General features: G+C 54.2%; 1 protein-coding gene across 1 annotated transcript in view; it reads right to left on the bottom strand.

Annotated features, from left to right (window-relative positions):
* Window positions 1-2,483: 2,483 nt before the first annotated feature.
* The window catches only part of LOC144952965 (uncharacterized), a 29,816-nt gene continuing 17,091 nt past the window's right edge, over window positions 2,484-15,208 (bottom strand). Inside the window, exons 5-9 of the mRNA XM_078883450.1 lie at window positions 14,837-14,922; window positions 11,662-11,832; window positions 10,620-10,870; window positions 7,126-7,378; window positions 2,484-4,796 (exon numbers count right to left, since the gene is read on the bottom strand). Of these exons, the coding sequence (XP_078739576.1) occupies window positions 3,661-4,796; window positions 7,126-7,378; window positions 10,620-10,870; window positions 11,662-11,832; window positions 14,837-14,922 (1,897 nt within the window). The 3' untranslated portion in view covers window positions 2,484-3,660. The remainder of the gene's footprint in view (window positions 4,797-7,125; window positions 7,379-10,619; window positions 10,871-11,661; window positions 11,833-14,836; window positions 14,923-15,208) is intronic.

Genomic DNA, 15,208 nt, shown 5'->3' on the forward strand with positions numbered 1-15,208 from the left:
AATCCCCACGTGATTAGTCATTTGGTTGAACTGCTATCACACTGGTCAACACTTTTTTTGGCATCAGGTATTCCAATGGTATTAAGGTAATTTTGAGGTGCTGATTCCAAATCTGGCATCAGTTTTTGTCCATCACGTCAGGTTTTTAAGATGTCAAATATTGCATTTTCAATAAAAACTGCAGAAGAAAAATATTAAATAAATGTGGATATCTACATAAAATGATGATATTATAAACACACTATCCTAAAAATACAGCACCATATTTTAACACTAAAGCAGTCACTGACTCGCAACAACTTGCAATCATAAGTGACAGAGTTAATTTCGGGTAAAATCAATGGGCCACATGAGATCTCCAGTGTGTATCTATACTGATCGTATAGTAGTAGGTTTTTACCCTTTTAAACTGGTACAAAACTGACACCTTTATTCAAGGCATCATGTTTACAATGACCACAACACAAGTAGTCAAAAAAGCAAACAAAAAGAAGCAACTCTGATAATGAAAATAATATGCACTGTCATTGAAGTTGATTGGTCCACACCCGAGACGGCTTTCTTTAGAGCCTAGTCCCCATTGGTGTTGGACCAGATGACACCAGAAGACGTACAACTACTTGTGTTGTGGTTATTGTAAACATGATGCCTTGAATAAAGGTGTCAGTTTTGTACCAGTTTAAAAGGGTAAAACCTACTACTATATTTTGCCACTGGTAAAAGAGATCTCATAGTATACTGATCGTCAGAGGTGTGGACTCGAGTCATGTGACTTGGACTCGAGTCAGACTCGAGTCATGAATTTGATGACTTGCGACTCGACTTGGACTTGCATAACAATGACTTTGTCCCACCTATGAGATGTGGACTCGAGTCATGTGACTTGGACTCGAGTCAGACTCGAGTCATGAATTTGATGACTTGCGACTCGACTTGGACTTGCATAACAATGACTTTGTCCCACCTCTGCTGATCGTACTTCTAGATGTGAAGTTTCCGTGACTGCGAGTGTGCTTTCACTAAGTTGTCCTCACCTGAAGACGGATGCTTGTGTTGCGTCCGAAACGTTGTGATTTTATTTACTTTAATTTTCTTACCTACGTGACCTTACCAAAAAAACCTAAGAGTACTGATCGTGCGTGAGAAATATCACTGATGGGGGAACGTATCCTCCATGTACACGATGCTATAGCGACAGAAATCCTCAAATTGGAGCACAATGAGAATCCTTACATTCAACAGCGGGAGGAATCAGGCGGAACCATGAGAATCATGTTTTTTTCACAGATCTACGGTGTATATATGTGTAATAAAGCTCGTTGAGGCGACTTCTGGAATCCGTCTTTTATTCAACTTGCATTACAGCTTTCCTTCACACTGCTGACAGGCAGCGTGAGAGGGACAGAGAGACAGAGAGAGACGCACTGCCACGTGGCAGCCTGGACCACGTGGGCAGCCTGGACCACGTGGGCAGCCTGGACCACGTGGGCAGCCTGGACCACGTGGGCAGCCTGGACCACGTGGCAGCCTGGACCACGTGGGCAGCCTGGACCACGTGGCAGCCTGGACCACGTGATAGCCTGGACCACGTGGCAACCCGGAGCCCCGCTCCCGCGTGGCCCCCTTCCTCTGTTCGTTCCCGTTCTGACCACGTGTCGTTCGTCTCCACCCCTATTTAATGCCCGGGTCACGTGGTACGTTTCCACCAATCCTGGTTAGCCTCTATGGAATCTTCCAGACTCCACCGTAGGCTCTCGGGACCACGCCCCTGACTCGTCTCCCCATTGGCTGTGGCCAAAGCCAGCAGAACCAATCCTCTACTTGCAGCTGTCACCTTTCCATTACGTCAGGGCCACGCCTCTAGGCTTCCCCCCATTGGCTATAAACCAGGACCGGCAGAGCCAATCATCATGACGAGTTGTGATCCGTCAGTGAGCCGGACATATCCTCACATTACATATGTACTGATCGTACGTAAGAAATATCGCTGATGGTGGAACGCATCCGCCATGTACACAATGGTAGAGAGACCTTCTTATTTCAGCACCGATGCCATCAGCGCTTGGGAGCGACGCATCGGCAGCGACGCATTTCAAGCGAAAAGCGACGTCTGCCTGCCTCGGAAACGCAGAAATCGTCACTGAAATCCTCCAATCGGATCAGAATGAAAATCTTTATTTTAGATTGCAGGAGGATGACCTATCGGAATCGGAATCGTGATGAGCCACATGAGAAGCATCTCGTTTCCCAGATGTCCGTTATATTTATCGTGCGTAAGAAATAACGCTGATGGTGGAACGCATCCGCCATGTACACGGGTAGGCCTCGGCAAGGTAAGGTAAAAGTGTAAAAACAACGAGCCTACCTTTACCCTACCTTTTACCTTAGCACAATACAATCACTCTACCCTACCTTTTACCCTTCAGTAGGTAAGGTAAAAGGTAAAAGGTAAAAGTGTAAAAACAACGAGCCTACTTTTACCCTACCTTTTACCTTACCACAATACAATCACTCTACCCTACCTTTTACCCTTTAGCAGGTAAGGTAAAAGGTAAAAAGCAACGAGCCTACCTTTACCCTACCTTTTACCTTTCCACAATAAAATCACTCTACCCTACCTTTTACCCTTTAGCAGGTAAGGTAAAAAGAAACGAGACTACCTTTACCCTACCTTTAACCTTACCACAATACAATCACTCTACCCTACCTTTTACCCTTTAGCAGGTAAGGTAAAAGGTAAAAGTGTAAAAACAACGAGCCTACCTTTACCCTACCTTTTACCTTTCCACAATACAATCACTCTACCCTACCTTTTACCCTTTAGCAGGTAAGGTAAAAGGTAAAAAGCAACGAGCCTACCTTTAACCTACCCTTTACCTTACCCCTTGACATGCCGACACCTTTACCCTTTACCTTAACCCTTTTACCCGGGTAAAAAGGGTAAATTACCTTACCTTGCCGGGGCATATACACAAGGGTATAGAGATCTCCTTTTTTTTCAGCACCGATGCCATTAGCGTTCACTTATCCTGGGCAACAACGACGCATCGGGAGCAGCGCTAAAGCGACGTCTGCTGCATCGGAACAAAAAAATAAGATGAATCGTTACGGAAAAACACCGCCCCAACAACGGAGACTGACATCCTCCACCATCGGATCGGGATGATCTTTATTTTAGACGAAAGGAAGGGGCCACGTGAAAAGCATCTTTTTCTCCAGATGCCTGATAGATATATATTGATCATTCTAGATGTGAAGCTTTCGTGACTGCAAGGATTCATATTGTTAGGTTTTTTCGGTAAAGTCACGTAGGTAGAAAATTAAAGCCTATTCCTATTCAGAATGCGAATCTTAATTTTACACTACAGCAGCAGGTGGAATCAGGCTGAGCAAGGAGAAGCATACTCTTAGTTTTTTCGGTAAAGTCACGTAGGTAAAAAATTAAATGAATAAAAAATAAAATAATAAAAAATAAAAAAATTTTATTTTATTTTCATTAACTTTAATTTCATTTTTTACTTACGTGACTTTACCGAAAAAACTAAGAGTATGAATCCTTGCAGTCACGAAAGCTTCAAAACGAGAAGCATATTTTCCCCCACAGATGTCCGGTTTTTGTGAGCCCCGCGGGGTTCCGGCGACTGCCGTTAGACCTTCCCTTCACTCCCCCCCCTCCTTCTCCCTCGCCTCGCACGCCGCGCCCTTCGACCTCGCCTCCGATTGGCTGGCTCTCCTCACCATCTCACCGATGGCGGCCAGGCTCGGCCTGCGCCTGTGCTTGGCCCTGGGGGAACGCCCGTCGCTTGCTTCCGCGCCGTCCGCGGGCCTCGAGGTGCCCCGTGGCAGGGGCTTTGGAGAGGCCTGTTCAACCTTCGGCCTAGGCGAAGCCTGTTCAGCCTTCGGCCTGGGCGAGGCCTGTTCAGCCTTCGGCCTAGACGAAGCCTGCTTGAGCGACGGCCTGGGTGAGGCCTGTTCAGCCTTCGGCCTAGACGAAGCCTGCTGGAGCGACGGCCTGGGTGAGGCCTGCTCAGCCTTCAGCCTAGGCAAAGCATGCTGGAGCGACGGCCTGGGAGAGGCCTGTTCGGCCTTCGGCCTGGGCGAAGAGGCCCGTTCGATCGCCGCCGGCCTAGGAGAGGCCTGGAGATGCGCCGCCGCGGCTCTCCTCTCGTACTGCGCCGCGATCGCCGCCACGTTCCTGCGCGCCGGCGACTGGGGGCTCGTTTGGGATGTCGTCGTCGGCATCGGCCTCCTCCTCCGTCCGCCTCCTCCTCCGCCGCCCTCGGCGTCTTTCCCCGCCGCGCGGCCCTTCTCTCCCGCCGCCACCGCCACCACGGCGGTCACGCTGTACGGCACCACCACCGCCATCGCCACCGCCTGCTGCTGCTGGTGGTGGTGGTGCAGCTGCTGCTGCTGGTGCAGCTGCTGCTGCTGCTGCTGGGAACGCCTCCGGCGGTAGCGGCGAGCCGTGGGGCCGGACGACGCCGAGGGGGCCGCTGGGCCCGGCGGGCGGCTCCCGACGCTCAGCGTCCGCGGGAAGGCGGCGAGGCCCAGGCGGAGGCGGTCCTCCTCCGAGAGGCCCGACGTGGGGAGGGACTTGCGGCCGCCCCTCGCTCCGAACCGCGGCGAGGAACCCCCCTCGGCGCCGGCGGCCGTCGGAGGCTTCCGGCCGTTGCCGCCGCCGCCACCGCCGCTCTTGCCGACGCGGCTGCTGCCGTAGCGGAGGCGGCGCAGGGCGGTCTGGACGGCCTCGTAGACGTTGCCGCTCGCCGTCCTCGCCACGTTGACGCCACCGCCGCCTGTTCGGTACAAGGGGGGGGGGGGAGATGTAGTGAGCCGCTATCGTTGGGTTCGTGTTGGTGTTGTTGATGGTGATGTTGGTGGTGATGGTGGTGATGTTGGTGGTGGTGGTGATGGTGGTGGTGATGTTGTTGATGGTGGTGATGGTGATGTTGGTGGTGATGGTGATGTTGGTGGTGATGTTGGTGGTGATGTTGTTGTTGATGGTGGTGATGGTGATGTTGGTGGTGATGGTGGTGGTGATGTTGTTGTTGATGGTGGTGATGGTGATGTTGGTGGTGATGGTGGTGGTGATGTTGTTGTTGATGGTGGTGATGGTGATGTTGGTGGTGATGTTGGTGGTGATGCTGTTGTTGATGGTGGTGATGGTGATGTTGGTGGTGATGTTGGTGGTGATGTTGGTGGTGATGGTGGTGATGTTGTTGATGATGATGCTGATGATGATGATGTTGGTGGTGATCTTGTAAAGAAGGGGGGGGGGGGTGATGACAGTGTGCCATCTAGCGGCCATTAGCGCTAACTACGGGTGTGGGTGCAGCATAGGATGACACACATGCAAGCGACCACAAGGGGCACATTACTGGGCCAAGGGTCAACGAGGGGGTGGAACCGGAGGCTCCTGGAACCCGCGGGAGAGTTCAAGAAGAGGGGCGCGGCCACGCTGGGTGAATATAAGGGAGAGGCAAACGGGGGGTTTGGGGCTGTCGTGGGGGTTCGGGTCCTGGCTGTCATCGCTGTCATATCTTCGTCGCCATCTTCGCTGCATAGTCAGCCAGCTATATAGTTGTATGTCGCCATCGTCGCTATGCGGTTGGCTAAGCTATGAGTCATTTAGCCCCCTCCCCCTTCCAATACGTCATCACGTGCACCAACAGGGGCTTGCGCACAAACACGTCCACGTCTACGTACACCTCGTGTTCTCTTGTAGCCCCCCCGCCTCCCGATACGTTCCATTCATTGGCGACCACATTCTGATAAGCTCCTCCCCCCCCCCTCCTCTCCCTTAACTTGTATTTAAGAACTTGCATCTTGGAATTTTGCCTCACTTAATACAGCAAATCTGGCTGTGACGGTCTCACCTGATGACGGAGACTTGTGTTGCCTCCGAAACGTCGTGATTTTTATTATTTTATTTTTAAATCCTTTATATTAAGTTCGCTTGCTTGCTTACGACCGTGCAAATCTTTCGGTCGTTTTTTAACCCACTTCCCGTGATCCAATCGAGCTGACATTTTCCACACAGACTCGTCGTGCGTGACAATTAATGTTCGTGAAACAATTTTTCCAAAATTTTACACTTTTTAGGACAAAAATATTATATTTAATGACCAATTGCTTAATGGTGCAATGCAATCATCTGACCCATAGGTGGCAGCCATCTCAAGCCAGAGGACGAGAGGACTCTAGCCGCCACGCATATAAAGGATTTAGAGTGAAAAACGTTGTTTTTACGGGTTATACTTGTTATTAATTTTAATTTCATTTTTTACCTACGTGACTTTACCGAAAAAACTAAGAGTATGAATCCTTGCAGTCACGAAAGCTTCAAATCTAGAAGCTATGAGTCAGTCAGCGCTACTCAGTGACCCTGTCGTTAGAGTGTGAAGAAATAAATAAGAAGCCCTCTACATCTTCTTGGTTCTTTCGGTAAAGTCATCACATAGAAGGGAAATAATAAAATAATAAAAACAAAACATTATAAAATACAATTCTCACGACGTTTCAGCCACAACGCAAGCAGCCGTCCTCAGGTGAAGAATAGGTCTGTCGGGAAGATAGCGTCTGAATGAACACCACCAAGCTTGGCAGCGTATATTTAAGCTGGGTTGGAAGGGGAAGAGTGCCTTGACAAAAAAATTTGCATATCAACATCTCTTGGTGCCAAATATACAGCAGCAGCAGGCGTCGTCAGGGTCGGGATCGAACCCACGACCTCCTGCATACCAGGCGAGGTAGTCAACATCTCTTGGTGCCAAATATACAGCAGTAGGCATCGTCAGGGTCGGGATCGAACCCACGACCTCCTGTACACCAGGCGAGGTAGTCAACATCTCTTTGTGCCAAATATACAGCAGCAGCAGGCATCGTCAGGGTCGAGATCAAACCCACCACCTCCTGTATACCAGGTGAGGTAGTTAACATCTCTTGGTGCCAAATATACAGCAGCAGGCATCGTCAGGTTCGGGATCGAACCCACAACCTCCTGTAGACCAGGCGAGGTAGTCAACATCTCCTAGCCACCCCACAAACCCCCACCACCCAACCCTCCCTCTCCCCACCAACCCTACACCCCTCGCAACCCCCCCCCCTCCCCTCTCTTAGCCTCACCTCGATCAGCTGGCCCCGCCCCGCGCTGAGCGCCCCCCTCGCCCGCGTCGCCTCCCCCCTCCCTCCCCGCGGTGGCTCCTCCCCCTCCCCCGCCTCCACTTCCGGCCCCGCCCCCTCCGTCGTCGGAGCCGGACACGTCCCGGAAGTCCCCCCCCCCGCCTTGCCTGGAGGGCCGCAGGCTGCTCCGCTTCCGGTGCCGCACTCCGCTGTGACGCCTGAGGCCCAGCGAAGGCCTCAGGCCGCTCGCCTGCGACTGGGTGGGTGGGGGGATGGGGGGAGGGGGGAGTGGGGGGAGGAGAAGGGGGGGTAAAGGTGGGGGGGGAGAGGGGGGAGGGGGGGAAGAGGGGGGAGGGGGGGGAAGAGGGGGGAGGGGGGGGAAGAGGGGGGAGGGGGGGAAGAGGGGGGAGGGGGGGAAGAGGGGGGAGGGGGGGGAGGGGAGGGAAGAGGGGGGAGGGGGGGGAAGAGGAGGGAGGGGGGGGAAGAGGGGGGAGGGGGGGGAGGGGGGGGAGGGGGGGGAGGGGAGGGAAGAGGGGGGAGGGAGGGGAGGGAAGAGGGGGGAGGGGGGGGGAAGAGGGGGGAGGGGGGGGGAAGAGGAGGGAGGGGGGGGGAAGAGGGGGAAGGGGGGGGAAGAGGGGGGAGGGGGGGGAAGAGGGGGGAGGGGGGGAAGAGGGGGGAGGGGGGGGGAAGAGGAGGGAGGGGGGGGGGGAGAGGGGGGAGGGGGGGGAAGAGGAGGGAGGGGGGGGGAAGAGGAGGGAGGGGGGGGGAAGAGGAGGGAGGGGGGGGAAGAGGAGGGAGGGGGGGGGAAGAGGAGGGAGGGGGGGGGAAGAGGAGGGAGGGGGGGGGAAGAGGAGGGCGGGGGGGGGAAGAGGAGGGAGGGGGGGGAAGAGGAGGGAGGGGGGGGGAAGAGGAGGGAGGGGGGGGAAGAGGAGGGAGGGGGGGAAGAGGAGGGAGGGGGGGGGGAAGAGGAGGGAGGGGGGGGGAAGAGGGAGAGGGGGGGGAAGAGGAGGGAGGGGGGAAGAGGAGGGAGAGGGGGGGGAAGAGGAGGGAGAGGGGGGGGGAGAGGAGGGAGAGGGGGGGGAAGAGGAGGGAGGGGGGGGGAAGAGGAGGGAGGGGGAGAGGAGGGAGGGGGGGGAAGAGGAGGGAGGGGGAGGAAGAGGAGGGAGGGGGGGGAAGAGGAGGGAGGGGGGAGGAAGAGGAGGGAGGGGGAAGAGGAGGGAGGGGGGGAACAAGAGGGAGGGGGGGGGGAAGAGGAGGGAGGGGGGGGGAAGAGGAGGGAGGGGGGGGGGGAAGAGGAGGGAGGGGGGGAAGAGGAGGGAGGGGGGGGGGAAGAGGAGGGGGGGGGGGAAGAGGAGGGAGGGGGAGAGGAGGGGGGGGGAGGAGTAGGGGGGGTCGTAGGGGTGGGGGTAAAGGTGGGGGGGGGGGAGAGTGGGGAAGTGGGAGGGGGGGAGAGGAGGGAGGTGAGGGGGAGGAGGGGGTGGAGTAGGGGTGGGGGGGAGAGGGGGGGTGGGGGGGAGAGGGGAGAAGCGGGGGAGGGGGGGAAGAGGAGGGAGGAGGGGGGGAGGAGGGGGATAGGAGGGGGTGGAGTAGGGGGGGGTAGTAGGGGTGGGGGTAAAGGTGTGAGGGGAGAGGGGGGAAGCAGGGGGGGGGAGGAGGGGTGTGGAGGTGGCGGATGAATTGGAGGGGGTGGATGAGGAGGAGGGGGTTGAGGGGGTTGAGGGGGGGGTAGGAGGAGGAGTAGGTGGGGGTAGAGGTGGAGGAGTGGGAGGATAGGAAAGTGTGTGGAGTAGGGTGGGGAGTGGGCATGAGGAGGGTGAACAGCGCTCTGAGTCAGCCGTGTCCGAGGTTCTAACTCCTCCGCGCTGCCTCGGAGACAAGAGGCTCACCGCTGCGGCTAAAGGGTCAAAGCTCGCCGTATCCCAGAGGTCGCAACCGCGTACCCGATACCCGTACCCTACCCGATACCCGTACCCTACCCGATACCCGGCTACCCGTACCCGACCGGGTACGGGTAGGCCGTGAGTCACTGGTGAGTCACCGTTTGTCACTCATTTCCCAACGTCTTGTCTCTTCTCACAATTCAAGTTCCTAGAATCAATCCACCCGTGCCTGCAACGTGGCTTCATCCCAGAGGTCGCAATCGGGTACCCGATACCCGTACCCTACCCGATACCCGGCCGGGTACGGGTAGGGTACTGGTACGGCCGGGTACGGGTACGGGTAGCCGATTGCGACCCTGGTGCGGCCGGGTACGGGTAAGGAATCAAAACCCGTTTGCGACCTCTGCTATCTAGACAGGGTGCAGCAGGTATACAGGGAAACCCCTCCCCCTGTCTAGACAGCGTGCAGCAGGTCTACAGGGAAACCCCTCCCCCTGTCTAGACAGGGTGCAGCAGGTCTACAGGGGAAACCCCTCCTGTCTAGATAGGGTGCAGCAGGTCTATAGGGGAAACCCCTCCCCCTGTCTAGACAGGGTGCAGCAGGTCTACAGGGGAACCCCTCCCCCTGTCTAGACAGGGTGCAGCAGGTATACAGGGGAAACCCCTCCCCCTGTCTAGACAGGGTGCAGCAGGTATACAGGGAAACCCCTCCCCCTGTCTAGACAGGGTGCAGCAGGTCTACAGGGAAACCCCTCCCCCTGTCTAGACAGGGTGCAGCAGGTATACAGGGAAACCCCTCCCCCTGTCTAGACAGGGTGCAGCAGGTATACAGGGAAACCCCTCCCCTGTCTAGACAGGGTGCAGCAGGTCTACAGGGAAACCCCTCCCTCCTGTCTAGACAGGGTGCAGCAGGTCTACAGGGGAAACCTCTCCCCCTGTCTAGACAGGGTGCAGCAGGTATACAGGGAAACCCCTCCCCCTGTCTAGACAGGGTGCAGCAGGTCTACAGGGAAACCCCTCCCCCTGTCTAGACAGGGTGCAGCAGGTCTACAGGGAAACCCCTCCCCTGTCTAGACAGGGTGCAGCAGGTCTACAGGGAAACCCCTCCCCCTGTCTAGACAGGGTGCAGCAGGTCTACAGGGAAACCCCTCCCCTGTCTAGACAGGGTGCAGCAGGTATACAGGGGAAACCCCTCCCCTGTCTAGACAGGGTGCAGCAGGTAGACAGGGAAACCCCTCCCCTATCTAGACAGGGTGCAGCAGGTATACAGGCAAACCCCTCCCTCCTGTCTAGACAGGGTGCAGCAGGTATACAGGGAAACCCCTCCTCCTGTCTAGACAGGGTGCAGCAGGTATACAGGGAAACCCCTCCCTCCTGTCTAGACAGGGTGCAGCAGGTCTACAGGGAAACCCCTCCTCCTGTCTAGACAGGGTGCAGCAGGTATACAGGGAAACCCCTCCCCCTGTCTAGACAGGGTGCAGCAGGTCTACAGGGAAACCCCTCCCCCTGTCTAGACAGGGTGCAGCAGGTACACCCCCCCCCCCCCCGTCTAGACAAGGTGAAGCAGACACACCCACCCCCCTCCCCTGTCTAGACAAGGTGCAGCAGTTCTGTCACCGGTGAGGGCAGGGGCCTGGCGTAGACGCCGCTGTCTCCGTGCTGCGGCACGGCGTAGCCCCCGGCACCGCCGCCCACCACCACCACCGCGGCGGGGTCCTCCCCAGCAGCGGTGACCCCCCGCCAGGGAGCCTCGGGGTCTCCCCCCACGGCGTAGCCCTCGCCGCAGCCTCCCAGCCCGGGGAGGGAGGCGGAGGAGAGTCCCAACTCTGAGGTGTCGGGGTCACGGACGTGGTTGCCCACCGCCTCCCCTGGGACACGGAGGGACACGGGGAGAGGCGTGGGTGAGAGACAGAGAGACACGGGGCGATAGAGAAAGACACGGGGAGATGTGCGTGGGAGAGACAGAGACACGGTGAGATAAAGAGAGACACGGGGAGACAGAGAGACACAGGGAGACACGAAGGGGGAAAAAGAAAGACACGGGGAGACGCGCGGGTGAGAGACAGAGACACGGTGAGATAGAGAGAGACACGGGGAGATGCGCGTGGGAGAGACAGAGAGACACGGTGAGATAGAAAGTGACACGGGGAGACAGAGAAAGACACAGGGAGACACGTGGGGGAGAGACAGAGAGATATGGGGAGACACGGGGAGACATGGGGATACAGAAAGAGAAATTGGGAGACACATGGGAGAGAGACAGAGAGTGACACGGGCAGGATACGCAGGGTAGAGACAGGGAGACACGGCAGACAAAGAAGGACACAGGGAGACACGCGGGGGAGACACATGGAGACGCGAAGAGATAGAGAGTGACATGGGGAGACAGAGAAATACATAGGGAGAGACGCGGGAGGGAGACAGAGAAACATGGGGAGACACGGGCAGACATGGGGACACAGAAAGAGAAATTGGGAGACACATGTGAGAGAGACAGAGAGACACGGAGAGACAGAAAGTGACACGGGCAGACAGAGAAAGACAGGGAGATACGCGGGGGAGAGACAGAGAGACACGGGGAGACATGGGGAGACAACAGAGAGACATTGAGGCATGCGGTGAGCGCCGCCGGTGATCGTGGGAGACGCATGGCGGGTACCCTCTGGTATGGAGTAGAACCTCTCTTCGTCAAGCCCCGTGAAGCTGAAGGCGAGCGACGAGGAGGAGGAGGAGGACGCGGAGGGAGAACAGTCGCCGACGCTGTCCCTCTGCACGGAGCTCGTCTCAATGTAGCTGCAGCTGAACGCCAACTCGCGGTCGTGGTGGTGGACTGGGGGGAACATCGCCAATGGGGCGTAATCCGCCGCCACCGCCGTTGTCACTTTAACACGTGTATAGTGTAGTGTATAGTGTAGTGTATAGTGTAGTGTATAGTGTAGTGTATAGTGTAGTGTATAGTAGTGTATAGTGTAGTGTATAGTGTAGTGTATAGTGTATAGTGTAGTGTATAGTGTAGTGTATAGTGTAGTGTATAGTATTGTAGTGTATAGTGTAGTGTATAGTAGTGTAGTGTATAGTGTAGTGTATAGTAGTGGAGTGTATAGTGTAGTGTATAGTAGTGTAGTGTATAGTGTAGTGTATAGTAGTGTAGTGTATAGTGTAGTGTATAGTAGTGTAGTGTATAGTGTAGTGTATAGTAGTGTAGTGTATAGTAGTGTATAGTGTAGTGTATACTAGTGTAGTCTATAGTAGTGTATAGTAGTGTAGTGTATAGTGTAGTGTATAGTAGAGTAGTGTATATTACTAGTACAGCACACTGGTTGTGTGTTGAAGTGCTCGTCTCAATGTAGCTGCAGCTGAAGGCCAACTCGCGGTCGTGGTGGTGGACTGGGGGGAACATCGCCAATGGGGCGTAATCCGCCGCCGCCGTTGTCACTTTAACACGTGGAAGGCTAAATTTCGATTTAAAGCTTTCGTGACTGCAGGGATTCATCTTCTTGGTTCTTTCGGTAAAGTCACGTAGAAGGGAAATAATAAAATAATAAAAATAAAACATAATAAAATAATTCTCACAACGTTTCGGCCACAATGCAAGCAGCCGTCCTCAGGTGAAGAACAGGTCTGTCGAGAAGACAGAGTCTGAATGACACACCCCAGGCTGCTTGCATTGTGGCCGAAACGTCGTGAGAATTATTTTATTATGTTTTATTTTTATTATTTTATTATTTCCCTTCTACGTGACTTTACCGAAAGAACCAAGAAGACGTTGGAAGGCTTTCGCGACCAATATCATCCATTATTTTGGGTGGTTAAATCGCGTACATGTATAAATGTTGTGTCGTTAAAACCCACCACCACCCGACACAGCCAACTAGTAAGGGGTTATCACGTAAACAGAACATGCTAATTCGTCACTAGTACAGCACTAGTATATACTGCAGTGTATAGTGTAGTGTATAGTAGTGTAGTTTATAGTGTAGTGTATAGTAGTGTAGTTTATAGTGTAGTGAATAGTTGTGTAGTGTATAGTGTAGTGTATAGTCGTGTAGTGTATAGTGTAGTGTATATTGTAGTCTATAGTGTTTGGCAAGCATCTGGTATGGTAGTGTGTGTGTGTGTGTGGAGACAGAGTGGTGTGGGTTAAGCAAGCATCCGGTATGGTAGTGTGTGTGTGTGTGTGGAGACACGGAGTTAGGGTGTGTGGGTTTAGCAAACCTCTGGTATAGTAGTGTGTGTGTGTGGAGACACGGAGTGGTGTGTGTGTTTAGCAAACATCCGGTATGGTAGTGTGTGTGTGTGTGTGGAGACACAGAGTTAGAGTGTGTGTGTTTAGCAAGCATCCGGTATGGTAGTGTGTGTGTGTGGAGACACAGAGTTAGAGTGTGTGTATAGCAAGCATCCGGTATGGTAGTGTGTGTGTGTGTGTGTAGACACAGAGTTAGAGTGTGTGTATAGCAAGCATCCGGTATAGTAGTGTGTGTGTGTGTGTGGAGACACGGAGTTAGGGTGTGGGTTTAGCAAGCATCCGGTATGGTAGTGTGTGTGTGTGTGGAGACACGGAGTTAGGGTGTGTGTATAGCAATCATCCGGTATGGTAGTGTGTGTGTGTGTGGAGACACAGAGTGGTGTGTGTATAGCAAGCAGCCGGTATGGTAGTGTGTGTGTGTGTGTGGAGACACAGAGTGGTGTGTGTATAGCAAGCATCCGGTATGGTAGTGTGTGTGTGTGTGGAGACACAGAGTTAGGGTGTGTGTATAGCAAGCATCCGGTATGGTAGTGTGTGTGTGTGTGGAGACACAGAGTTAGGGTGTGTGTATAGCAAGCATCCGGTATGGTAGTGTGTGTGTGTGTGTGGAGACACAGAGTTAGAGTGTGTGGGTTTAGCAAGCATCCGGTATGGTAGTGTGTGTGTGTGTGTGAAGACACAGAGTGGTGTGTGTATAGCAAGCATCCGGTATGGTAGTGTGTGTGTGTGTGTAGACACAGAGTTAGAGTGTGTGTATAGCAAGCATCCGGTATAGTAGTGTGTGTGTGTGGAGACACGGAGTTAGGGTGTGGGTTTAGCAAGCATCCGGTATGGTAGTGTGTGTGTGTGTGGAGACACGGAGTTAGGGTGTGTGTATAGCAATCATCCGGTATGGTAGTGTGTGTGTGTGTGTGTGTGGAGACACAGAGTGGTGTGTGTATAGCAAGCAGCCGGTATGGTAGTGTGTGTGTGTGGAGACACAGAGTGGTGTGTGTATAGCAAGCATCCGGTATGGTAGTGTGTGTGTGTGTGTGGAGACACGGAGTTAGGGTGTGTGGGTTTAGCAAACATCTGGTATGGTAGTGTGTGTGTGTGTGGAGACACAGAGTTAGAGTGTGTGTATAGCAAGCATCTGGTATGGTAGTGTGTGTGTGTGGAGACAGAGTTAGGGTGTGTGGGTTTAGCAAACATCTGGTATGGTAGTGTGTGTGTGTGAAGACACAGAGTGGTGTGTGTATAGCAAGCATCCGGTATGGTAGTGTGTGTGTGTGTGGAGACACAGAGTTAGGGTGTGTGTATAGCAAGCATCCGGTATGGTAGTGTGTGTGTGTGTGGAGACACAGAGTTAGGGTGTGTGTATAGCAAGCATCCGGTATGGTAGTGTGTGTGTGTGTGTGGAGACACAGAGTTAGAGTGTGTGGGTTTAGCAAGCATCCGGTATGGTAGTGTGTGTGTGTGTGTGAAGACACAGAGTGGTGTGTGTATAGCAAGCATCCGGTATGGTAGTGTGTGTGTGTGTGTGGAGACAGAGTTAGAGTGTGTGGGTTTAGCAAGCATCCGGTATGGTAGTGTGTGTGTGTGTGCATACCGGTGACCTGAGGAAGCTTCTGTCGTCCACAGAAAAAAAACCCGGGACACCCCCGGCCTGGGGGAGGGGAGTCCTGGGAGGTAATCCTTGGATCCGTAACACAAACACAAAGACAACGTTTCCCCCGTTTAGTCCACGTGGAATATTGGGGCAATTGCTTCGAGTAGCAGCAGCGGCGGCAGTGCCTGTGAATGGGGTGGTGTGGCCATCTTTGATCTACAGCACCGGTGATGAGACAAGGCCATAGGGGAAGCTGTAGCTCTGGTCTAGGCCAATCAGTTTCAAGGGCAATGCAAACACTATTATCAGAGTACTCTAAAATGCATTGTCCTTGTGTAATGTGAGGATATATCCGGGTTGCTGACGGATCAC

Source organism: Lampetra fluviatilis, chromosome 71 (assembly GCF_964198595.1).
Source record: "Lampetra fluviatilis chromosome 71, kcLamFluv1.1, whole genome shotgun sequence".
Classification (NCBI taxonomy): Eukaryota; Metazoa; Chordata; class Hyperoartia; order Petromyzontiformes; family Petromyzontidae; genus Lampetra; species Lampetra fluviatilis.